This window comes from Canis lupus, chromosome 10 (genome assembly GCF_048164855.1).
Source record: "Canis lupus baileyi chromosome 10, mCanLup2.hap1, whole genome shotgun sequence".
Classification (NCBI taxonomy): Eukaryota; Metazoa; Chordata; class Mammalia; order Carnivora; family Canidae; genus Canis; species Canis lupus.
The window spans coordinates 14,177,071-14,203,873 of NC_132847.1; the positions used below are offsets into that span (position 1 = coordinate 14,177,071).

The 26,803-nt window shown below is 42.7% G+C and overlaps 1 protein-coding gene across 1 annotated transcript in view; it reads left to right on the forward strand.

Annotated features, from left to right (window-relative positions):
- PRDM6 (PR/SET domain 6) overlaps positions 1 to 26,803 on the forward strand; it is a 102,332-nt gene that overhangs the window by 62,087 nt on the left and 13,442 nt on the right. Inside the window, exons 4-6 of the mRNA XM_072840771.1 lie at positions 8,565 to 8,692; positions 12,207 to 12,331; positions 23,225 to 23,567. Of these exons, the coding sequence (XP_072696872.1) occupies positions 8,565 to 8,692; positions 12,207 to 12,331; positions 23,225 to 23,567 (596 nt within the window). The remainder of the gene's footprint in view (positions 1 to 8,564; positions 8,693 to 12,206; positions 12,332 to 23,224; positions 23,568 to 26,803) is intronic.

The window sequence follows — 26,803 nt, forward strand, 5'->3', positions numbered from 1 at the left end:
CAGTGTATTCCTGTCCTCAATGGGCTTGGGGTCTGGGAACCACCTCCATAGTCATGAGTTTGCTTAGATTGCACGTATTATCCTGTGGTCAAAGTGTCCCCCAGCAGGTTGGTTGATTTGATGACATTCAGGCTGATGTTTCCTATTTAATTATAGCGATGGCCTGAGCGTAGCTAATATTCTTGGGGCTTCTACTGGGTGCCCAGCTCGAATTTAAAGACTTCCCATATACTAGCCCATCTGATTTTTCTGTTAGCCCTTTGATGTAGGAACTGTCATTAGCATCACTTTTTCAAAGAAGACCTTTCAGCTTCTTCAAGAGGTTCAGCAACCATCCAGAGTCACTTGGCCACCCAAGGTGGAATCACGCTATCAGCTCACCCACAGCGGAGCTCACAGCCACATGGCCTCGGTGGTCGCTCCTGACTTTAGTGACTTCTGTGGTGTGCTTTCATTGGTAATACTGAAGAAAGCCTCCTGAACAATCCTACTGTCTTTTAAAAGAAAGTAAAAGCTTGTATTTAGCAACAGGTACATTCTGGTTTTTAAGCTTTCTCAGTCACAAGTCAAGAATTACTCTTTGGTGGCAGTGATCATGCAGATCTCCTCGGGCCACAAAGATTCTGTGCCCTCCCCCTCTGACACACAGGAATCCCACAGTGAAACATTATTATCCATCTTGGCGAATAATATATGTTTTCAGTGAAGATTCTCAAATTCCTAATACACTTGATTATTGCAACCCTGCTTTTCTGAATTTTATAGAAAGATGAGACCGTATTAAGGCGCTCTGGAGAATAGGTAAAGGAGAGAGGAGAAACCATCTTTCTCTCTGCTCTTCCCTGGCTCTTGGCTCCTCCAGATGCTGTAGAAGCACATAAAACAGTGCTGGGCTTTCAGGTCGAAACTGGAAAACTGCTGAAGACCACTTCTTGGCCCTTTCTGTGGGAAGTGTTTATTAACATTTGAACCAGCGCGTGAAACTCATCTCTGCATTTCATACAATTAAGAAAAGTTAGATTCAAGGAGGATGTTGTATTTTCTTTCATGAGCCCTGGGGGTTTGTGAAATCTTAGGATGGAGTTTTAATTATTGTGAGGCTTCATTTCAGCTCACTTCAGTATGTGTTGAGGTCCTCCTATGTGCCAGGCCCTGGGTTAGATGTTTGCGCCTTAAGAACCGAGGGCAGCTGGCATTTCAGCACAAGACTGTCTGGGGCCTTGGCACAGGGACAGACCCAAGTGTAGAAATGAAGATGAGGGGGCCGCAGATGTCTCCATACTCAGGGACAATTGGCCAATCCTTTTCATTTATTTATTTTTTCTTTTTCTCCATACCCAAATTCAAGGACCCAGGTTCTAGGAGGTACAGATCAGAGTTTAAGCTGTAAAGTGAGTTCCTTTTGTGTAGTGTCATGGGCTTTCTTCAGTGACTTGTGAGAGTAGAGGAGGTGGGGAAGGCTCGGCACACTCCCAGTGGGAAGGCAGAGGGATGGAGGGTGGCAGGAGGCCTGGAAATGTCCTCTCCCCACCACTGGCTAGTAGTCTCATTTTGTCTAAGTCACCAACTTTTGAAGCCCCCATTTCATTGTGATGGAAATGATTAGGTTGGGACAGATGGTCTGTGAGGTCTCTTTCAAACTGATTATCCTGGGGGCTATATTTATTTAATATATAAAGATTATCTATTTATTTATTTATCTATGTATCTATTTATTTATTTATTTATTTATTTTTAAAAGGTTTATTTATTTGAAAGAGAGAGAGAGAGAGTGCACGCATGCACGGGGGGCGGGGGGAGAGGCAGAGGGAGAGAATCTCAAGCAGACTCCACCTTGAGCATAGAGTGCCACTCAGGACTTGATCTTACAACCCTGGGATCATGAACCTGAGCCGAGACCAAGAGTTGGACACTCAACCAACTGAGCCACCCAGGTGCCCCTGTAAAGATTTTTTTTTTTAAACAGGACAAAAATATGGGGAACCTGGATGGCTCAGTCAGTTAAGCATCCGAATTTCAATCTCAGGTCTTTCTTTTGTTTTTCATTTAAATTCAGTTTGTCAACATAAAGTATAACACCCAGTGCTCATCCCCTTAAGTGTCCTCCTTAGTGCTGGGCTCTAAATTTAGCCAAGGGTACTCAGCATTGTAGCAGAGGAATGGTGACTAAAATCTTCCCAGAAGCCCAACCACCAAAGGAAGTGCTCTGCCTGAGGCTTTTAAAATAGGGTCCCTCTAGTTCACCCTGGGCCCTTGGTGATATCCCCACAACCACCTCTTAGAGGAAGCCTGAGGTGAGCTGATTCGGCGCTTTTTCTGGTGGGCTTTTCTTTTTCTCTGTTTTTATAGTGGAATTCCTTTTACAACTTCTTTGAGTTAAAGGGGAGCTTTGCTTAAGAAGATCACTGAAAGCCTCCACTGGTAAAACTGAAAGAGCTGAACTCTGCTCTCTCACTCCTTGGAAAACTGCAGTCCAGAAAGCTTGAGTCTCAGCCAGATGGGAGCTTCTGGGCAGCATAGGAGGAATGAATGTTTGCAGTGTTTCCAGGTTATCAGTTCAAAAGATTTTCCTTGAACGCCTCCTAGCTATCACAGGCTGATGTTTAGTGGTAACAATAATTTCTTTAAGGCTAGGACTACCTAGCCTACCTTAAATGCTTAATGAGGCCAAGCAGGTAAGTAAAGGAGTGAAGTGTGGAGAGTGCAAGACAATTGGGAGGGGTAGGGACTGTGGGGAAATGGAATAGCACATGGCTGATCTAAAGGGAGTGACCTTCTTTCCTCTGCTTCAGCGGGTTATTGCCAGAGATTGGGGACTCACGTTTTGATTTTTTTTTTTTTGAGAACAATTATAAATGACAGAAAATTTCCAAATTTTTAATACATTGTGGAGGAAAAACAAAGTTGATCAATTGCCTGAGTTCAGCCCAAGAGCCCCTGGTTTGCAAATCTCGCTTTAGAGAAAGACATTGCTCAGAGCTGCCAATATACACAAATTACTATCGTTCAGAAGATGGTTTTCCTACCTTATGTGAAAATAAGCCCAACTTAGTTGCTGGCTTACACTGTGGCTGTGATTATTATCCTGAACGCAAATTGGCAAATTCATAAATGACAAAGCTGTGGACCAGCTACTCAGGATTAGTGTTTAGAACACAACACAGGGTGTATTTTTTTACTTACGCTGTTCTTATTTAAAGTAGATTCTTGTTCTAGGAAAGGAAGGTCATGGGAGGCAGTGGTGCTTCCTGATACCCAGGATTGTAATAAATGTGTGGCTTACACATGGTGGTTTTCAGTTAATGCCACGCAAGGTTCATAATAAGCAAGAATGTGTGATCATTATTTCAACCACGTGTGTGGTGTCCCAATAAATATTATTGCATTGAAAACTGCAAAAATCCCTGTAAAACGGTAAGAATTAGCTTTCCCCCTTACTTATCTCTCCAGTCCCATTGATAAAAGAGAAAAGAGAAAGTGCCGACCAAAAACAATGGTTTTGAAACAGGAACAACAACATCATAAAAGAAATCAGTGGCTGATAATGTAGTGATACATATTACAAATATTTTCCTAGAAGGATAACACAGAGTTTTTAACCTTGGGTGAGATAATCTTGCTTCTCTATTTCAACAACGCATGCAAAAGCCAAACTACAAGGACATAAATGTCTAGGTTTTCAGTGGTTTTTCTCTCTTTGATTTTTTTTTTTTTTTAGAAAAACAATCAGAAAGGCACAAAGTATAATATATAAATGTCAATATATAGGCCAGCAAAAAAGTGAATGTTTAAGTGTTTGCCATATTCTTTTCAGATTTTTTAAAGAAAAATGAAGCTTTTCAGATAAAGCTTCAGATAAATTCCCTTTATTTTGCCGGCATTCCTTTTCCCCCCAAGGCCAGTGCTCTCATAATGTTATCAAGTACCTTATCAATGTCTTTTCAGAATTTACTGTATGTATAGTTAATTACATGTATATTACAATATACACTGTCATAAAATATACTGTTGACTGTTATTTTGTATATTTTGAAATGTTAACAAATGGTATCAATCTGCACTCTGTTTTTCTCAATCCGCTCTCTGTTCTTGATGTTTATCCTTATCAACCAGATCTGAATACAAACAGATCCACATGTTCATTTTTTTAAGTGTTTTATACTGTTTTATTGGATAATTAAAGCATAATTTATTTATTCTTATGATGATGGATAGTTCCATCATTTCTCATTATTTACTTTTACAAACAATGCTACAGTGAATGCCCTTGGATTTGTCTCCTTGGTTTCAGTGGAATCATTTCCTAGAAGTGATATTGCTGAGTCCTAGGATTTATGCATCATCAGCTTTCTTTCGATGTTACCAAAGTGTTTCCCAATATGACTGTGCTTTCTTACCCTCTGTTTCAGCAAAGCTGGAGCTAGCTTGCTTTCTTTCATCCCTTTTTAAATAATTGTTATTATTTTAAACTAGGTTTTCTAGAATCAATATGCTAGATATACTTCCTATAGTTTTGAGAGTTGTCTACTGTAAAATTTTATCTTTTTCCCCACCAAGTATCCTGTGTGTTTCTTTACATATATTTCCCCCATTTTCACAGGGTTCTTTCTTTGCTTCTTTAGAAAGAACTGAGCAAATATGAAACCTTCAGTTGTTCATGTTCATTCAGAACAAAGCGCAAAGTTTAAAGCAAAACTATGCTTTATTCAAGCGTTCTTCCCAAATGAATCTTCCTCTAAATATAAATTTCACTGTCTTGCCTTCATTGTCATTATTTGAATGAATAAAATTACTGACGTTGTTGACATCTTCAAAGATCCTGAGAGGATTGTCTTAGCACTTTGTGTATGAGTTTTGATATTTTCCTGCTTATTTTAAATTTTTTGAAAGGAAATGAAAACAAAATGAATATCAGCATCAGCCTTAATTCAGCTCCTTAACTTCTTTAAGTTTTTTTAGACCTACTAGGTATCTAACTTAGAATTTCATTTTAGTGTCACACAAATGTAGGTATTAATATGACTGCCAAAAAAAACCTTCCTGAAATTAAAATTGTTGCTGTAGCCTGAAACTTATTGAAATACTTCCTTACTTATAGTTCCTTCTGTCTTGAAGGAAGGAAGTCAGCCCCTGTCCAGTAGAGTAGATGGATATGGGCACAGTGTTCAGTTACATGAGGAATTTTATATATATATCCCCCTTTTTATTTTTTTTTAATTTTTTTAGAGAGGGAGAGAAGTGAGGAGAGGCCAAGGGAGAGGGAGAGAGAGAATCTTAAGCAGGCTTCACACCCAGTGTGGAGCCTGATGCCTAGGGTTCAATCTCACGACCCTGAGATCATGACCCTAGCTGAAATCAAGAGTCAGACACTCAACTGACTGAGCCAACCAGGTGCCCCCACATATTCCCTTTTTAAAAACACTGAACTCTTAATTGAACTTAAATTTTAAAATGTAAAAAACAAATAAACACAGAACTCTTAAACGGAAACAAAGTTGGACTGATGATGAAAGTTAAGGATAGGGTCCAGACAAGTAACTTGAGCTTTTCTGAGGAGATCATCCTTAGTTCCTGTTTAGGATCACCTTTGAGTATCCTGGTTTTCCCACTATTATTCTCCTTTTACCAGAGGAATGAACAGAAGTAAGCATCAGTAATACCTCCTGGCCCATTGTTCCTCTTTCAAGAAACACTGAGTTTAACTGTTAGCTCTTAACAGCACAGAGCAGAAAGGGTTCAGGATCGTCGTGAGCCAAGTACTCAGGCCTACATTTTTGGCCTCTCTAAATAACTTTGATAGGTAGTGCTGGTCTTATTAGCATGTTGAGCCCAATTGAGGAAGTGCCACATGTACAAACATCTGTTGTCATGACTTGACATTTTATGACATTCGTGATGCATTTATTTTGAGGAGGGGACCTGAGTGAAAAGGATGTAATCAGATTTGTTTTTTGAAAGTGCAGTTTGGCTGTGGTGTAGAGACTGGGTTGGAGGGACCTGGGGAAGGTGTAGGGAGGTCTGTGGGGAGCCAGACCACAGCAGTGCCACAGGTGCTCAAGGAAGCCCGCCCCAGCTGGAAGGGTGACAAGGCAAGGGGAGAGATGGATGCACTTGAGAAACATTTAGGGGGTGGTGAATTGAACTGGATTTGGTGGTAGCCAGGCACTGGGGGCTGCGGGAGAAAACAACATCAGGATCAAATGAGTTTCTTACACTTTGATTGGGTGCACAGCTATGGAATCTAACAGGGTACCTGAAATTTCCATCACCATTCCATGTGAAATAGTGTAAAATCAGTATTAGCTGAAGGCAGGGAGGCACATCCTCATGTCCTATGCTACATTTTGTGATGCTTGGAAAAAACCTTGGAAATAGCCATCTACTTTTCCTCAAGGCAGGTAACAAGAAGGCAAAAATGGTAGGATTCCTGTAGTTACACGCTGTGTAGATTGAGGAGATTTTTGCTGAAACAGGAGTGTAGAAAGAAACCTCTTCATACTCATTTTCAAGACTGACTGGCTAGTGTCTGGTGTTCAGATGTGCCATCATTCAAGGCAGCACCCGCTGCACGCAAAGGTTAGAGAGTTTTATGTGCCGTTCATGACATTGGCTAGAAGCACAGAGGAGAATTGTTCTTCTCAAAATGCTTTGTAATTATTTTCAGCAGCAGCTCTCAAGGAAAGTTTGTTCATTGGGGAAGGATAGGGCAGAGGGCTGGGTCATCAACATTTTTGGCTCCATTTTAGATAAACATTGGTGTCTGAAGAACTGATGGCTTTTGTTCAATGTCGCATGGACTGTCAACAGCCGACTCAGGGTTGAGACTTTGAATCTTAGAGCTTCCTAGAAGGGACACAAAAGCAAAAAGTACAATGGAATACCCTAACCTAAATGCAAAATCTCTCATTAGTTTGCTCAGGTGGCAGATGTGTCCACCCCGTGAAAGGATTCCACTCTGTGCCACGATCCTCAAACTAGGAATTTAGAGAAGCCATTAATCTTTAATATAATTTAATTCAGGAATCTCTTTATTCTTCTCAGGCAGCATTGATTATCAGCTGTGATCACGCTGGCAAGCCATCCAGTCAAAGCTTCTCCAACCATTGCCGTCATTAGATTGATGTCTGCCTTTTATTTGGGGGTGGGGTGGTTCGTGTAAAGGTTGGGAGTGGAGACAAATGAGTTGAAGAAAAGTAAAAAAAAAAAAAAAAAAAAAGTCAGCTGTTTGAAAATGACTGGAGATAATAAAAGAAACTGTCATCACTAAGCCCTCTGGCCCCCAGAACAGAAATACTGAGCTAAATTAATATGAATGACGATACTAATTTTAGGGTCTAATGTAACCAGTGAGTCTCTCTGTAAGACGAACTCTCCATTTCTGTTTGGAAGAGAACAGTGGAAAGGCTGATCAGAGAGTAAGAAAATGATTTGTCAGGATGCTCTGGGGAACACCTCAGCAGTCACCAGGATCCCATCACTGATTTTATTTGAAAGGGACCAGCCATGCCGTGGTCCTTCTGATGACTCTACCCCTTATGTCTCAGATACCCCTAGGACTGGGACTCCCTTCTGGAGTTGTTGTACATATGTAAGCCCCTGGTCTCCCACTCATCGAGATACCACATCCTACAAGGTGCCCAGGGCTGACCTGGTTTCTGGAAGTGGGAGCCCATTACCTCTGTGGTCGGCGCTGACTCCCGGGTATCTGGACTGGCTAGCGTTATGCATGAGACTTTTTGTCGCATGCTCTTTGCTCTGAAGCACATTTCATTTCCTTGAGTATGATCTGAAAAGAAAATTTGCATAAGATGACCGTAAGCAATCATTATCAGACCAACCTCAGTTAAGACATAGAAAATCCATAGGAAACAATTTTTTCTATTTTTGAGGGTCTTTCTTTTTTTTTTTTTTTTTTGGGTCTTTCTTTTTTGATGGTCCTCCTTAGAGTTTCAGGTTCTGACAGCTGAAGTCCCACATCCTCTGTGACACGAGAGTCCATTAATTTCATTTGAATCAGGGGAGGGGTTTGGGGTTTTTTTTGGGGGGGTTGTCTGTTTTTTCACCAGTTCTGTACATTTCCACACCGCTCCACCTGCCTTCCGCTGGGTGTCACCGAGCTTGTCTAGCAGATGGTTACTGCCTCCTGAATGCCTTCAAACAGTTACGTGTTTTGAGCTCAGGGGCCCGTCGTGTGGACGTTCCAGCCATGTCAGCGTGGCCTCTCTCTTCAGCTTGCTTTGTTTATCTGGCAGCTCATTACTTAAGAGTAGCCTGTCAAAATAGGTTTAAATATCCTTTGGGAAACATGGTCACTCACATCCTTGAGATACCAGAAATATGTTGAATACAGGGAAGATTGGCTTGATAAGAAAAACACGATCGGCTTGCATCACCAAAAATTATTTTCCCGTTATTCCGGTTGAGTTTCCACAAACATCAGTAAGTGCTCACAAACCTACAGGCAATACATTTCTGCAGCCGACACATGAAGACACCGAGGGAAGCAGGGAAAATGATTGCTGATGATTCGTTCTAACTACTTGACCTTCTGACCTCTTCTCTAGATATATGACCAAGATGGGACACTACAGCACTTTATTGATGGTGGGGAACCTAGTAAGTCGAGCTGGATGAGGTATATCCGATGTGCAAGGCACTGTGGAGAACAGAATCTAACAGTAGTTCAGTACAGGTAAAGTATATCTTGATTTACCACTTACAGAGCTGAAGCCCTTTGGCTTGCATTTACAAATCCAGGCTTGCTGCTAGTTTTGAAAAAAATCCTGCAGAGAGTCCTACAGACCCCTGTGGGAACTGGCAGGAAGTTTTCACTAGGTTTCTGGAATCTCCTTAGTTCTTGCAACAGTAATGCCGTGAGAATTCAGGAATCAAGATGCTAGTGGAAGGCCTCTTCCTCGGTGCACATGGTCAGGCTCCTCCCAGGTCACTTCCCCGAACATTCACAACTGCCTGAATGAGCCTGGAAACCCCAAGGGGGGGAGGGTGAGCCTCCCCTCAACCGCAGCACATGTGTACACGCACATAAATCACAGTGCAGAGATGCAGCCTTGGATCCCCTACAGCCCGTCATCTTCAGGCTTGCTGCCGCAGGAAACTGTCATTCGCACACAAAGGCGTGGGAAACGGAGGACTCACGCTCACCCTGCCCCGGGCTGCTGAGCCTGATTAACCTCTCCCCTCCATCGAAAGGTGCCAAAGGGTTTGGCTTTGGCTCTTGGACAATTCAGAATATGTTTTAGGTGACGAGGCAGTTTTAGGTGTTGAGAAGTTTGCTCAAAGCCCAAAAGGTAGCAAAGACGAGGCACGGCCACCCTCATTTCCCAGAATCCCATGTGGGGGGTGCAGAGGAGCAAGGTGGACTCCCAGATCCCCGCCGCATCCGCTCAGCGCACCTGTTCGTCCAGCATTTCCACTTAGTGCCAAAGAAGGCAGGAGGGGAGACGGGGGCCCAAAAACAGATCACATAGGGAAAAAGCCCTTTTTGCAAAATCCCTCGAAAACACGTGCCATATAAATATATGACCTCAGTTATAAACAGCCGTGTTCCCTTTAGAATCAGAAGCAACTGTTTCGCTTTATTAGGCACCACAGACACATCAAAGCAGAAGGCCCTGTACTCGGCAACTTGGAGCCCTGCCCCTGGCTATTTATTTTCTTTCTTTTTTTTTTTTTTTTCTTTTTTAAACACGGAGCCTTATAAAGGGAAAAAAGGGGGGGGGGTGTTTTATCCCCCTTATAGGTTAAAGGCTGCACAAATCTGGCTGGCTCTCCGAAGGTCTCCAGTTCAAAAGGAACATATTTGGGCAGCGTGTGACTCACTGCCATGGTTTCTTGTGCAGTTCTATTTCATTAAATAATGGTTTCAGTGAAATAGTGCATGACGGTATTTGGTTACACTGCCATGTGCAGGCTTTACCCACCTTTATTGCAGCCGCATTTCTGCCATGAAGGTTTTGTTTTGTTTTCTTTTCTTTATGAAACTCGAGGCTCGAACATTAGTAAACATCGTGCTTGTCCATTCAGCAAGAAACCATTTGGCTGGTTCTGTCACGAGCACCCGGGGAGATCTCGAGGCAAATTCTGAATTGGGGGAAGCAAGACGCCCCTAGGGGGGAGGTGGGCCGGGGTAAGGCAGTCACCTCTCTGTCAATAATAAGTGGATTTTACAGCTCCCCTTTCGTGATGGCGCTGAGACTTCTAGATCTCCATGCCGATCTGTTTTCGATTACTTCGGATCTTTCTAAAATGAACTACAAAAACACAATTTAAAAAAAAAAAAAAACTGGCATCCATCACCAGTGACCACGTCCAAGAGTAAGAAAATAGAAAAGTTGGACTCTGAAGAGCCAGCTTAATTTTTATTGTACATGAATGTCCTCTTCACGAAGAGTCAGCTGGTTTAGATTCATTCTGTTATGATTTGTAATATCTAAATGGTATTTTCTTCAAAGCGCCCTTGATTGATTGACCCTTTGCTGAACGTTTTGTTTTTATTTTGAGGCTGACAATAATGTTTGTTGGCATGTGTTCTGCTTCAACTGCGTTGGGACGCCATGAAGCTATCTTTATGAGTCATCCAACCACAATACTAAATACATGTCAGCAAAGGAAATATTATCTGAAAAGGGAAAAATCCCTTTGATGTGCTCCAACATGCAGAGATTTCTGCGAGTTTTGGAAGCTCTGCCCTCTTGTAAGGAACGGTGTACGCTTACACGGGTTTTTTTTTTTTTTTTCTCCCCCTCTCGGCCTACTCCGAGCCTCAGAAGACCACCCATTGCTCGAAAACAGTTCTGCTCTTTCAGCGGCAAAGTGTGTCATTTGGTTTTAGCACATTCATTTGCCGGGCGCTGTGTTTATATTAAGGGAAGCCAAACGGAGAGATGAAATGTTACAAGGGTGAAGTCCAAAGTCGACTCAATTTTTCTCAAGTTAGGAGATGCCAGTGATTTATAGCTCGGCTCCAATTTTGATTTTTTTTTTTTTTTATGTAGCAGTGGAAAGAATTAATAAAATGCACAGCTCTTGGAGTTGCGCAGGGAGGAGGGTAGTGAGGTCTGGACAACTGGCTGGAGTTTTTGTCAGATATTCATAGAATGTTGGGAAAAACATTCTGCTTAGCTAGCAGTGCCCTCGTGAGACAGAATGGCAGCAAGTAAGGAAAATAACAAGATAAATGAAATTTTTGCAGCTGCAAGTAAAATATTGAGAATCTGCACTTTTTTATTGATCTTTATGATCCTATTGCCAAGAGCCACTTTGTGGTGACAAAATATGTTGACAAGTGCATATCTCACTGCCATGAAAAATGTGGTGAAGGATTCACCTTATGTCTGCAGTGTTATACAAGGAACAAATTGCCCCACTACAGCCAATTCCTTGCAGAAAGGCTAAATTTAAGGCCCACCAACCCTAAACACTTTTATCTTGAACTTGAGGCTAATATTTGTAGCAATTCCTCATTGAGGAAGCCGGTCACGGTCTCATTTTTTTTTTTAATCTGTAGGTTTTTCTTTATAGTACCAAAGCTGTTATAAAAAATGTTTATTTCTTGGTGCGTTCACTCTATCATTTCAGAGGGTAATCTTTCAGCTAGAGTAAAGTGCTCCCCTTGTATTTATTGAATTTCCATTCGTTCCCTGTAAGAGGGGTTTTCTCTTCTCTTGTGTCAAACTTTAGAAGACAGGCAATGGGGGGAGATTTTTTTTTTTTGCTTCCCTCCATCCTTCTGTCACAAAGCAGCTTGATTTTACTGCAAATTTGGGGACTGCCAGTGCCAAGGCGCAGGAATACGTGTAATGCTTTTCCTTCAAATAAGAAATCAATAACATTAATTTATATATGAGGGTGAGGCACCGGTGTCTGCAATTTGCCAAGAGACAGAATTTTCTCATTAGTGTGAGATGGAAATTTTTTTTTTTTTTTTTTAATGAGCCCTGGCTTTCTGCTATCTCCTGGGCCCCATATCTGTCTCTCCAGCCACGATGTTCTGTGGAGGGACACTGTAGACATAAACTGGAAGGTGTTTATCACTCTGGGGTACAGGCTCTAATTGGTTGCTGGGAATAATAAGGGGTGGTGGTACAGATTTTATTACAAACTGTGTAGATGGAGCTGGGCACAAGTTTTTCGGGGCAATAACAATGTACCTCTTACTAAGCTGGGTTTTCTTTTGTTTTGAATAGGTCGAATATATTCTACCGAGCCTGTATAGATATCCCCAGGGGTACCGAGCTTCTGGTGTGGTACAATGACAGCTATACGTCTTTCTTTGGGATCCCCTTACAATGCATTGCCCAGGATGAAAACTGTAAGAATTTATTTTAGCTCTGCATTCACCTCTCAAAATACCTCTTTGAAAGCTAACGTTTTAAGAGTGTTGCTTGAGACTCCTGAAATATGATTCGCTCTGATACGTGATGCAAATGTGCACGAGTCTGTTCCCTCGATTTCTTTTCCCCTCTGTTGTGCTTTGCTTTTTCACAGGGCATCTCGACTTACACAGGCCAGTCCTTTCTTCACCTGTTTACGATTTCAAAACCGTTGTCAGACTTCTAAATGATCGGTGGTAGCGATGTGAAGGCAGCTGGTATTTATCAAGCACCTACTATGTGTCTGGTTCTGTGCTTGCCGCCTTATGGGGTTACTAGAGCCGCACAAGGTACAGCTCCTGCTCTGAAGGGATGTATGGTCTCGCCAGAGGCACATTATATGCAAAAATGAAATAATGAGAAAACAGTGCTATGGAATTAGGAGTAAAAGCCCTCTGGTTAATTGGGTGTGCCTCCTCCTAAGTAGTCATCGGGATGAGAAACAGCAACACTCGTAGACCTACGACTGAGGAATTTGTCTAAGTTTCTTAGTCTAAAATAAACCATGTGACTTTCTTCTATCTTTATGACCATGGCAATCACTATCTCTCAAAAAATCATCTGACGTCTAGGCACATCCTAACTTGAAGCCATTTTTTGCTCAAAACTTTTATTTATGTTTTATCAGTTCTTTGGAAAATATTGTAAGGTGGTTTCCAGGATTTGGAACAGAATTAAGGCATTCTGCTGTGTTTCAGTGATGTCATTTTTGCCTTGGCACTCAACTGGCAACGGATAATTGCGATGAGCTAATAATTTGAGATTATGTAACAGGAAAGACCCAGAGAGAACAGATCTGTTGAAGAAATTTCATTTTGAAAAAGAAGTTTTATTTTTCCTTTTCTGCTTACTTTCTCCCGTGCCCCCCGCCCCAAACTCCACTAAAAAATATTCATGTTACTACTGAGGAAAATTCTGATCAGACATTTCTTTTCCACGTTGTCTTTATTTTCCTTGCAAAAAATTAGAATCCTCAAAAAACATGTTACTGTCAACTTTCCCTTTCTACTTTACCCTAACCCCAAACCAATCTCAAATCAAAAAATGAATCTTTGGACGTATAGTACATTCCTCTTGCTTCCCAAGTTTCTACTGGAAAGTTCTTTTCTGCAGTCATTCTCATGTTTGAGGGAGTGTCTGTTTTCATAGGAGAAAATCTCAGTGTTGGACATGAGTGTGCGGTTGCCGCTAGAAGCAGATATGGACAGGACACCAGTACATGCTGTCTTCCCACAATGGCTCCAGGCCCTTGTTCTACTAAAACTAGACCAAAGTCCCTATACAGAAGGACTCTACTACCCGACCCCCTGACCTGCTGAAATAGGCCTGTCTTCTGAATCTTTGATGTACCCTCACCTTCTGGAATGTGGAATCGATCCAACAGCATTTCTGAAATCCTGTACAGTCCTCTGTTTCCTCCATTAACAAAACCCACTACAGACTCTGAAGACGTTATTGTGGTATATGTGTCCAGAAATATCTGCGAATAAGCCTATCAAAGCCTAGAGTTCTGATGTACCTAGCACATAGTCCAAGGATTTATTCATTCATTGCTCACATATTTATTGAACACCTTCAGGGGCCAGTGTCTTTGTAGGTGCTACATATATAGAGCCAAAAAAGCGGATGAGAATTTCGGCCCTTGTGGAGCTTATGTTCTAGTGGAGGGAGACATATTAATAAATGAATAAAAAAATGAGTAAATAAATGGTTTGTTAGGTGGTACGTTTTGTAGAGAGATGGAAGCAGAGAAGGGATGATGCATGCCAGGAGTTGGGAGTTGCAGTTTTTGAGAGTGATCAGGGTGGGCCCCACTGGGACTGTGGCCTTTGCGATGAGATTTGAGGAGGGGAAGGAGCAGCCACATTTCCACATTTGTTATTTGGGAGAAGGGTGTTCCAGGTGACGTGATGAAAAGTGTAACGGCCCTATGATGGGATGTTCCTGGCCTGTTGGAAGAGTGTCATGGAGTTTAACATGGGTGTTTTGGAGTGAGTGAGGTGAGGAGAAGTTAGGTAGAGCACAAGCAAGGACAAGTTAGATGTCAGGGCATGAGCAAGGACCTCATGGGGCCCAGGAGGCCCCTGTCAGGAGCCTGGCTTTTCCTCTGTGTGGGCCTCTGTGTAGCAAAGGGTGCTACAGCTGAATTTTGAAAAGAAGAGTGATATGTTCTGGCTGCCTTTGTAAGAGGATTACTCTGGCCACTGAGTGGAGACCAGACAGTAGGGGCTAAGGGTAGAGCAGAGAATCCAGTCCCAGGCTCTTGTAGGAATCCAAGGGAGAGATAATGGTAGTTTGGGCCAGTATAGACATGGTGGAGGTGGTGAGAAGTGGTTGGATTCTGGATGCATTTCGAAAGTAAAGTCAACAGCATTTGCTGACACCTTGGGTGTCGAGTGAGAGAAAAAGGAATCAAGGATAACTCTAGGTCTCTGGTCTGAGGAGCTGGAAGGATGGAATGGCCATTTACTGAGTTATGAGTCAGAAATGGAAACCACCGTGTAATGACTTCTTAGGGAATGCATTTCAAACCCTTGATGTGATCTCTGAGGTGGAAGTCATACATTTGCACCATTGCTTCCACCTCATGATGTTGTTATATGGATGAGACAGATTTAAGGATTGGGCTGGAGGATTTTGGGGTCTTGTGTGCCATTCACAGCCACCTGACAATAGGTGTCTGAGAGCGTACCATCTGGTTTTTAGATTCAGTGCCGACGTGTCATCAAAAGGGTAGTTTCTGGAAGCACCAGATGCTTTGCTTTTTAATCCCTCTCTCTCCTAGAATCTGACTGTGTAAAGCACTCTTGAGGTTGCTTGTTAGAGTATTCCATTAACTCTCCCAGGGCATATGTTATATCATTTAGCACCTGAAACCCTTGGGAGACAATTTGAAAATGGTTAGCAGGTAAAATATTGTGGAGCAGCTCTTTTGCATTGAGTTCCAAGCTCAAAGTGAGGGTGGAGGGAGAAGTTTAAAGAAAATTAAGCCATTGACCAAAATGCTCCACAGTGACAATCCCCCCCTTCCCCCTAAGGGTATTATAGGAATTTTATTTCAGTTCCCGTCTCAAAGTCATATATCTGTCATGTGATTGGCCACCCAAGGAACCAGCAGAATGCTTCATCAGATAGCATAGGGGAGATATATGACTTGAACTCTAAGATGGATTCTCATTCCACATGATTCACTGAGAGAGCTGGAAATGCTTTATAATGAGGGTCCCTTATTCTGTGCAGAGAAAATACTCTGTGTGATTTAAAAGCACAAATGTGTGAAAGGGCAGGGCAGATAATTTAACAGGTCCCTTCCATAGCCCTGAGTAATTTAAATCTTCTCAACCAGATTAGCAATTCCAAGAAAATTTTTATCCCACTGAACTGGCTACAAAATAAATGCGGTACCTTAAAAAAGAAGCTTCTTGATACCAGAGACGTATTTGACAAAAATGCTTCCACAGAGCCCCCTCATAGTGCTACACACGCACCAATTAATAAATGCCCACTGGATGTATATCAAGAATCTCATCCTATGATTTGGAGGAATTAAACATTTCAGCCTGGTTTTCCTTTTGCTGATGACACGGATATGTGGCCCAAGACAACATTCAAGGGAAATATGATTTCATTGAGCGAATAACACTAATTAAGCACTTGCATTTATTAAAATCTCATTTTTCTCCCATTGTTCTTTCAACGGCGAAAGCACACGTTTCCTCCTGAGCGTGTGTGGTAGGTCGAGGCTTGAGTGACCATCCCCCCTCGCGGCGCCCGTCGAGTGGTGGGCACACTCCGGGGCCCAGACAAGCCACTGAAAGCTGCCGAGCCTCAAGGCGAGGGCTGCCTTTCACACAGGCATTTGGGCTCTGGAAGCAATTCCTCTGTTATTTTCTTTTTTAAGAAACCGGGCTTACAAATGTAATAGAGCCCCAGGGAGAGAGCTGCTCCATCCACCGTGGGCCTTTCAGGAGATCCCGGAGGAAAGCCGGTGTCGACAGATTGCATCCGTGAGGAGGAATGAGGCTCCCCGAAGCTTCCAGTGGGGGATTAGCTCCTGCGGAGTGTAAAGAGCATCGTGTGTTCATATTCCTTTCAGAGGAAATTAAAAAGGAAAAAAACAGGGAATAAATGTTCAACAAGTCTTCCTGCGGCTCTCTCTGTCTTGGCATGTGACGCTGAGGTAGGCAGAATGTGGAACTCAGTGGCCCCACGGCAGTTCCCACACTGACGTAACCTCTGCCTCTTCCTCTTGATCCTCCAGAGCAGAGAACAAAAAGGGGCACTTCTGCATAGAGCCCCTCACCCTTGCTACCCTACCAACAGGGAGGAGCTAAAGGAGCTAGGCCCAGGCTCATGCCTTACCTCCAGGAAGGAGAGGCTTGCAGTAGAGCTGGGTCCAGCAGGACCGGCTGTGCGCTGAGCCCTGTTACAAGCCATAGAAACTCAGGCCCTATCCTCACATCTAGAAGAAGGCACACAAGCATGCAGCTGCAAACCACACACAACACAGGAACCAGGTGACATGACCATGGCAGTGAGCCTGAGACAGGGGGATTGGGCCAAGTACTAATGCAGTTGAGGGGAGTAAAGGTTCCAGGCCCCTTGTGTACTGTAGGAAGCTGGGATTGGACTCCTCACATAAGTCCAGGCACCGGAAGTTACTGTTCTGTCACTGACAGTGGACTAGAAAAATATTATCTGGTCAGTAAGCCAAGGAACTGCCTATCTCAGGCCACTGGGCAAAACCAACTGCCACTCTCTAAAAATAAGCCCCGGCCTCTGGGATGTTGTGGAGCTTGATTTCGTACTACCTGCCAGGTTTAGAAGCCTTGAGCCAACAAACAAAGATTGATTCAGAACCACAGAAACCTGTAGAGTGCTATCAGGAGCAAAGAGAAGTCACCCCATAGGGATCCTCTGTATCAGCATAGGACTCCCAACAGAAGGCACTGCCCACTGAAAATGCACCCATAGCAAGAAATGACAGAAAACATAGGGAAATCCACTATCGTGAAAGATCTGATCTGTTCGGGTGCTTTGGGATGCTGGGGCGTGCCACCTAGATCACAACCATGTTGTCAGCTTGATGCACTCATTCTCCCAGTTTGTGGGAGAAGAAGGGGTTACCAGCTTTCAGATCAGTTTGTCCCCAGGAGTTACCTTCTGCCTAAGAAAGCCACTTTGCCCTTGTTTGTGCTCCTCTTCTGCAAAGCCCGTGTCCAGTGACTGGTTGGTGTGGGGGCTGCCAAAGACTGCTGACCTTGTCCCAGAGCAGGACAGCAGTGAAGGATCTCCCCGAGCTCTGGAGCTGCCAGTCTCCTCCATGGACATGGTCCTCCTGTGTCACTCTCCACAAGGTGTTAATCCCAGGAGCACTCCTCAGTAAATCTGCACACAAGACTGCAAATCTCCATTTCAGAGTCTTTTCCCAGGGGACCCAGATTTGCATTTCCAATCCAGATCTCTCTACTGAGCCCCATACTCTTATCCAGTTGTCTGCTCCACCTCTGCCTTTGGCATCTTCCCAGAGTGTCCGACTCAGCATGTACAGCTGAAACCATTCTGCCTCTCTCCCAGTTCAATAGCTCACCCCCATTCATCCAGTTGTTCTTTCTAGAAACCCTTACCCTCTCTCTAAATCACCTTTCTATCCAGGTACAAAGCCCTGTTGATTGTGTATTCTTAGGTACACTTCTCTTTACTTCTTCTGCCACCCCTTGGTCAACATGAGCATCAGCTTAAGCACGGATCACTGCCGTAGTCTCCTCCTGCATGTCACATTTTCCTTGGTGGCATCACAGCAGCCAAACTGAAATCTTCTTCATTTGCTTATTGTATTGTTTCAGGTCATTTGCATGTTTTGTTAATAGGTAATTTGGTTCCATAGATCAAAATCTAGAAGATACTGTGGTCATATAATTCCGCTGAGAAGTCAGTTGATAGATTCCCAGGTTTCCTTCTAGACTTTTTTTTTTTTTTTTTGGCCTACTCTATTCGAGCATGTTCTCCCCCTCTTTCTCTGGCTCTCACTCTGCCCTTTCTGCAGACAGCAGCATACTGTACACATTGCTCTGCACCTCACTTTTTCATTTAGCAGTATAGAATGATGATGCGTTTAAAGCATAAATCTCATCACCTCACACCCTAACTTAAATCCCTTTTTTTGGTTTGTCTTACTCTTATAATGAATCCCCAGTTCTTTAATATGATAGCCCATGGGCTGTATAGAGTCTCCAGAAAGTATTTTGTATAGCTCACATAGTGTTAATACAGAATTAGAGCTCGAGCATCATTGGATCTGGTCCCGTTTAGTTTGTTACAGACCCTACATCCTCTGTCAAGCTCTGTCCCAACTTGGCATCCACACACACCCTATGGCAGACCTGCCCATGTTTCATCTTCTTGTATTGCCTTTTCCCCCTTCCCACCTGTCTGACTACCTGTGTGCCCTACAGGACTCACATTCAGGATCACTGCCTTAGGACATCTGCCCCTCACACCCTAACTGTAGCCATCCTGCATATATGCTTGCTGGGCACCACTTCGTCTCTCTCATAGCACGTATCACACTTGTAGCAACTATGTATTGTAAAGAATGGAATTTTAGATGTGATGAAAAAACCCGAGTAAATACTTACTCTTAAGAACATTCGTTTGCTATCTATCTCATTAGAGTGTAAGTGGCATGAGGACAGGGGCTGGGGTTTGCTTGTTCCCACCCTCCCCACTCCCAAACCACCCCCAAACCCACAGTACCAGTGGTGTCAGGCATGGAGTAGACATGCTCCCTAAGTATTTGTGGACTGAACAAATGGGACCGAAGGTTCTTTTATGGCTTTTGCATTTGCCGCTCTCACTGTTTTAATTTTCCAGGATTTGATGAGTCCGTGGCTTTGAGAGTTTGCCCTCTACCCCTTCATCTTTGTCTGGTGGATGGAAGAGGTTTTACCAGCTCCTGTGTCTTCATGTAGAAACCACTTCATCTTCTAGGTCACATCAGTCATCTTTGGGCCTTTTGCAGTTGTCTGTATGGGCTGTCCCCTTTCTGATCATTTGCTGTGTTTTGTTAATACTTTTGATTATCGTAGCCAGTGAGGCTACAATTTAGGAAGAACAGTGTTCTGGGTCCAATAAGTCCTGCTTTAAAAAGCTATACTTTGTACATCTTTAGGGTCCTATGGAAGTGCACAGGAGCTCTGCAGGGCAGCGTAGAAATCAATTATGGTTGCTTTTGTGATACTTATTTCTTCCTATCCTTAACTTTTTCTTCTCTCTCCATTGCCTGCTCATTTAACTTAGTGGGATTGAACTGAGTCACACTTATAGTAATGGAGCATACCAAAAGTAGAGTGTCATTGTTGCTACTTATGTGTTGAAACCATATTACCTTTGCTCTGAGGTGTCCCAGAGAGAGGGAAATAATGAGACAGGGCATAATTTTATTCCAACTGTCTGCACCATTATTGCCTAATATTATTACTACCCCAGATCCCATATATCCCAGATTATTTTACAAACTGGTATAAATTTTTCTTTATTACCATGTTGACATTGAGCATTAAAGTTAAATTCGTTTGCTCACCAATTCTCATGATTCATATAAAGGTGACGGGACCTTAAACAGTTTTTGAAAATTAATGTATTAGGTTATTTTTCAGGAGAAGTGAGAAGTCAGAATTTATAATCTATACTTAAAGTCTCCTTTGCGTTAATTTCCCCCAAAGGTGTTACAGTCCTCTTCCCACAGTGAAGCTTCTGGCTGGTGCTCCTGCTCTCAGACATGTTGATGACATCTCCATTCGATGATCTTTTCACTGTGTCTTCCCATTAGTCTGGGATTTCACACCCCACAAGAGCCTAGCATTGCCTGAAAATGTGTGGGTTTCCCTGTGCTTTGTTTCTTCTGGATTAGTTCTAAACAGGCTACACAAAACGGATTCTGCCCTGATCCGTGACAATGCTGCTGTTATTTCTCACTAAAAAAGTGCCAAACCATGGTAAAACATTCCTCTTAATCTTTTGATTCTTATTTAAAAAGAGTAGCATTCTGTGTGCAATGTTTTTTTTTTTTGGAAGCCTAGAATGTGCCGACAGATTTCATATGGATTATATACTGTTGCCTCAGAAGTCGAAATTCCGTGTAAATATTTGTGTATAAAATAAAGATATGCACATAAATGTGTATAGGTATATATATGTATATATCGCATATATATGCTATATATGTTTATACACATAAGATATGGTATTAGCTATAAGATTTTCCTTTAATTTTTGAAGTACAGCTGGTAAGCAGTGATGAGATAGGAATATGGCCAGAGAAAAAATGCCTTGGAAGTTAAAAGGCTAAAGCTTCTAGCTCAGCTGTGTCCTTGACCACATGTGTGACCCTGGGCAAGTTCCAGTATTGGACCTTCTGGGACTTCAGATTTTTTTATTTGTAGTAAGAGAGGATTGACTTAGATCAGTGATTCTGGAACCTGATTGTCCATGAGAGGCATTTGGGGGAGCTTCTAAGAGTGCAGATGTCCAGGTCCTATCAAGAGATTCCGATTCCCTGTGAGTATAATGTATGTTCAACTCTTCCCAGGTGTGCAAGACTCTTGCTTTCTTTTCCCATCCTAAGACAGGATGGGCCACGCTGACAGAGCCCTGTAGACAGAGCTGTTCCTTTTGGTAGATTTGTGTAATAGCTGTGGTTATGCCAAACACTCTCTGGGTTGGAGTCGCTAATGGCAACACACCATTCCCTCTGTGTCTCCACCACTCATGGCATCTCCCTGTCCACTCAAGCACAGAGCCTCCTGGTGGTCATGGTCCAATACCATTTGCTCTTTGTAGTTGAGCTTGCATGCTGCATAGGCATCTCAGCGGGGGTCCGTGGCAGGGAAGGATGAGAGCCCCCAGGTCATTTGTGTCCTTCTGTGTGGACATGAACCAGTGGCCAAGGGCCATCATTTACTTCTCATCACCAGTCTTTTTTCCCATCAACTTCTTCAAATTTGGGGGTCTCTAATTTTCTTCTCTTGCCTGCTCTATGACTGTTAGTCCTTCTGACCCCTGAAATAACCAATAAATACATTTTATTGACACAGTAGTTACTAAAACAAGAATGGTAGTTTTAAATCATACTAAGTTATGTTCACTTCTATGGCTGTGGGTTGACCAGTGAGTGCATGAGATAGATTGTTAACACCATAATGACTTTAAAAACGAAAACTATTTCACATATATTAGGTTCCCTTCCTTGGAAATGTTTCTTACTTCTAGTTCTTTCCCCACCATTGCAGTTAACATATCTTCCTTCATTCTAGACTCTTCTCTATAATAAGAGTGATGGCTGCCTTGTTGATAGGAGGCCCTGTGATGGATACTTTCATTTGCTCATTTATGTGTTATCACAGGGGATTTACAGATGAAGCCAGTGCTCCTAGGACTCAACATTTATGGAGTGGTAGCCATGGCATTTCTACTTACTATCTATGCATTGACTCACTCAATTCTTAGGGTGACCGTTTTACAATTCACCAAGGACAAAATTGTGGATTTCAACTTCTGTACTTGCCAGCAGTCCCCAAGCCCATATAAATGTAGAATTAAGACAGAGGCAGGATCCCCGGGTGGTGCCGCGGTTTAGCGCCTGCCTTTGGCCCAGGGCGCGATCCTGGAGACCCAGGATCAAATCCCATGTCAGGCTCCCAGTGCATGGAGCCTGCTTCTCCCTCTGCCTGTGTCTCTGCCTCTCTCTCTCTCTCACTGTGTGCCTATCATAAATAAATAAAAATTTAAAAAAATTTAAAAAGAAAGACAGAGGCCATGTCAACCACTTAGCCATGCTGCTGTTACTTTGGAGATCGTTACTCCCACTGTCCTCACTTTACAGATGGAGAAACTGAGGCACCAAGCTATATATATATTTTTTATGATTTGCCTAGGATCACCAAGCTAATGAAAGGTAGAATCAGGATTTGAGCCTTGGTCTTCCTGATTCCAAAACCCAAGTTGCCAGCACCATATACTCTTTTGCCCCTCACAAAGGGGCTGCACCCCACCTGTAAATCACACCTGACTCAGACCTACCCTGCACACATTTCTCTTGCCATTTTCTTGCTTTTTTTTCCCTTGCTATTTCTGTACAGAGACACTCTGTGTCTATATCCTAGGTCTGACATCCTTTCTTTACTTATTTGGACTTTAAAGAGCCTCTGAGGCCTACCCCCTCTTACACTCCTTATTCCCACAGTGTTGAGAACCCATGCCCTGCTTGGCCAGCCTGTCTCCATCGCCATCCTACCAAGAAGGTGCCAGACTTCCATCTCTAGGTGTCTTTCACATTGTTCCCTTCATCTTGTAGTCAGTTTTTCTGGAATTTCCTGGGCTGGCAAGGTCCTGTGGAGGGCCTGAAACCCTGAGAGCTTGGATCTCTGCCTTCTCAACATTGCTCGGGGTTAGCCTCTGTGGCTAACCACCCATTCTCTCCTGTTCTTTTGCGAATTTTCCCTTCTGAGCTCCCTCTAAACTTAGGGCATAGTGTGGAGCCTCGTTATGGAGTCCTTATGTCTCAGCTCGTAAGTGAACTCTGGGAGGCAAAGACAATGTGTGAACGATCCTGAGCATATAGTATTTGCTAAATAAACAGGCATTGAGTGAGAGAGTAATCTATGGCTGTCGTGCTTTCCCTCTCAAGTCAAATAGGCTATTACTATGTTAATTTGGAGTCCAGAAAAAATTTTTAAATCTTGTTGATATATGGGATTTTTTAAGTGTGTGTTGTTGTGCTTATTTTAAAAGCTAACAAAACTGATCTTCTAATACTATTACTGTTCTCCCAGTAAATGTCCCGTCAACGGTCATGGAAGCCATGTGCAGACAGGACGCCCTGCAGCCTTTCAGCAAGAGCAGCAAACTGTCCCCAGCAGCCCAGCAGCGCTCTGTGGTTTTCCCGCAGACCCCCTGCAGCAGGAACTTCTCTCTCCTGGATAAGTCTGGGCCCATGGAATCGGGATTTAACCAGATCAACGTGAAAAACCAGCGAGTCCTTGCGAGCCCGACTTCCACGAGCCAGCTCCACTCGGAGTTCAGTGACTGGCATCTCTGGAAATGCGGGCAGTGCTTTAAGACTTTCACACAGCGGATCCTCTTACAGATGCACGTGTGCACCCAGAACCCCGACAGGTAACCCCGACTCTCCCTGCTCCCCACGTGTCTGCTTAGTGAGACCCACTGCTTGCCTTCCACCAGGCTCTGGGTACCTCTCCTCAGGGCAGTGGGGGAGGAGTGGAGGCCCTATGATGGGAGGTGTGTGCGTCCTGGAAGGACGGAGATTAATGGTGGGGCCACTGCTCCACTTTTTCGTTGAGACGGGCTATGGGAACGGGAATGACAGTGGTTGCAGGGAGGACTCTGCTCTTGCCTTCCAGGTGGTTCTGTCCAGGTCCAAAGGAGAGCAAAGTAGACAACACATTTCTGAATATCATAGATGGAAAAATGAGGTCAGGATAATCAGAATCCTCTCTGTCTTCCTAAGATAATATAGCTGGCTGCTCTGCTTGCTGTCACGGGCATTTCAGGGTTCACCTCCAGTGTGCCGTGGGTATGAACTTAATTAAGTACTAAGAGGTAATGAATTGGAATTTTTTGCTTAGTACTATTTTTCTTCAGAGCATGCAAAGCCATAAATCCTGCAAAGCTGTCAAAAGGAAATACCTACTCTGCTAGTGATGTGGAGGAAAACAGATGCCACTTATTCAATAAACTAATATCCACACAGAAGAAAAATGTTGACTAGATACCTCAGAGTCAAAGTTGGTTTGAAAGTTTGTCAATAAAGAATTTTATGGCCATGAACTGAGGATGAAATTTAGCTGAACAAGTGAATTAAAATTTCAGGTACTCTGACGAGTGGCACAGTAGATATAATGGAACTATTATTTATGAATCAAAACTGGTTTATTCGACAGTCTTGATAGCTGGGAGCGCAAAAGACAAAAATCAAAATAATTCAATAAGAAAGGATTGTGTTTTCTCTTTCATGTCCTATGAAAATTTGATTAAACCCAAAATATCTAAGAATAGCCTTGAAAATGCACTTTGAATGGAAAAGTGGAAGAGGATTTTTGGAAGGAAGATAGGACACTTAGGAAAAAAAGTCTTCTGAATTATTTTCTTAATTTGGCTACTGATTAACTTAAGCCACTCAAGCTCTCTTTGCCTTATATTCTACACCTAGCCGTCTGCTCCCAGCCGTGCAGAAAACCCAGCCAGGGATACAGAGTGGAAGTGTGCTGGAGAGGGGGTGGAAGTCATCTAAAATAATAAAAAGAGGGCAGCCCAGGTGGCTCAGCAGTTTAGCGCTGCCTTCAGCACGGGGCGTGATCCTGGAGACCTGGGATCTGGTCCCAGGTCTGGCTCCCTGCGGGGAGCCTGCTTCTCCCTCTGCCTATGTCTCTGCTTCTCTCTCTGTGTGGCTCTCATGAATAAATAAATAAAATCTTTTAAAAAAAATAATAAAAAGAATCCCTTTTAGTGTACATGTACACATATATACATGTGTACAAGAATCCCTTTTAGTGTACATGTACACATATATATGTGCATATGTTTTTATTTGTGCCTTTCTAGAAACCACTTGCTTAGCATCAAGCATTGTTGTAATTAATTAGTGTTGAAATGGTTGCATTAGGGCTGTTATGGCACGTGGGTCTTTACAATCTTTTATTTTCCATAGGAAAAGTGAAAAGTAAAAGTAAAGTCTGGTGAAAATATCATCATACCTCCAAACATCATAGTACTTTTGGGTTTAGAGGTGATACAAAAGTTTCTAAAATGTTTTCCTCACTCTGAAGGAGTTTTCTTAGAAAATTCCTCTCTCTTGCAAGTATACATAGGGCTTCAAGATCTATCTATTCAAAGTTTACAATGCATTTTAGTAGTTTAAGTATAAAAGATATATTAAATTGTATTATCAAATTGCTTTCTAAATTGAGTGCATTCAGATGTATGGATCTGTTATTTGCATGGGTGCACTGTTGTCATAGGAATTGAACATGCGAAGTAAAATGACATGATGGTTGGGAGTTTCTGGATACTGGAACACAAAGCTTAGCTTTGAGTATGATATGACTTCATGCTGAGTATCACATAAAGCAATGAAAATATGTTACGGTAAATTGATACTAAGACTATTTTGTCTGACCCAGGTACACTTAGAAAACCATATGTGTGTTATGGTTTGATTCCCTACAAAGTCTGTCCCATAAAATAATAGTGTCATAATTTGCAAAACATCTATGTAGACCATCAAAAACATGTCTGACAAATGGACAAATGTACATATACAAAATACATTCCTATGAGAGACCATTGGGTCAATGCTGATTCCAAGCTAATTTAGAGCTATTGGCAAAAATCCCAGTGGTATGAGATTTCCGTCCTGTGTTAGGCTCTGATGGGTTTATTTGACTCAGATGCTCAGGTGTGGTGTGGCCAACCTTCCCAGATAAGGTGGAGTGATGGGTGCTGGTTACCTAGGTAGCTAGCCAGAGTGGGATCAGATTACTCAAGAGGTGGGTTCCTTCTCCCTTCCCTGTGCTTTGTTGGTGACCTCTTGAGAGGTGATCACCAGCTTTCATGCATCAGTTCAGTTTACAATTTATGACTTCAAAAAAATTAGACTCTTTACAGGGAAAGTAATAAAGTACAATGTTTCTGAGTAATGAGGAGGAGATGCTTGAAATACCCCAATCATATTCCAGATTGATTATTGGAGGCAAGGGGCAAATAGTGGAAGATACCCACTCACTCTGATGCACTTGTTTCTCTCTAGATACCTAATATGCTGTTAGCCTCTAGGACTGGAATAGGTCTTTTCTCTTGTAGAACCTGGAATGCTGTCTTTGTGCCAGCAAGTTTGGAAAGTAAAAGATACTCTCCATAATACTTAACCACATAAGTGACTTGCTAAATAGGAGAAATGTATAGAACTATATTGGAGCATCAAATTTCTCTCTGATGGTCAGGAAACTTGAAGCCTCTTATTATCCACATGGAGAATTACAACTGCAGAATGTACATATTTTCTTTAGTTATTGACTTCATAAATCAGCTGGCTTTTCGTCTTTGGCAGTTTGCACCCATTCAGCCCTATACCAAGCTTAGAACCCGCCAGTCTGACACCATTTCCCCTCTATTTGCAAGACTCAAACGCTTTTATTTTGATAGGAAAACCTTGCTAGAACCAGAGGCAAAAAAGAGAGACACCGAAGACAAAGTCAGAAGGTAAACAGGTTAGAGTTTCAAACAGATCCAAATTTGAAACAGGCCTCTGAATCCGAGGTCCAAAAGATTTTTCACTCAACGGATGGAGTATTTGGCCATGAAACCCAAGACATTTGAACCTTCATCAAAGAGAC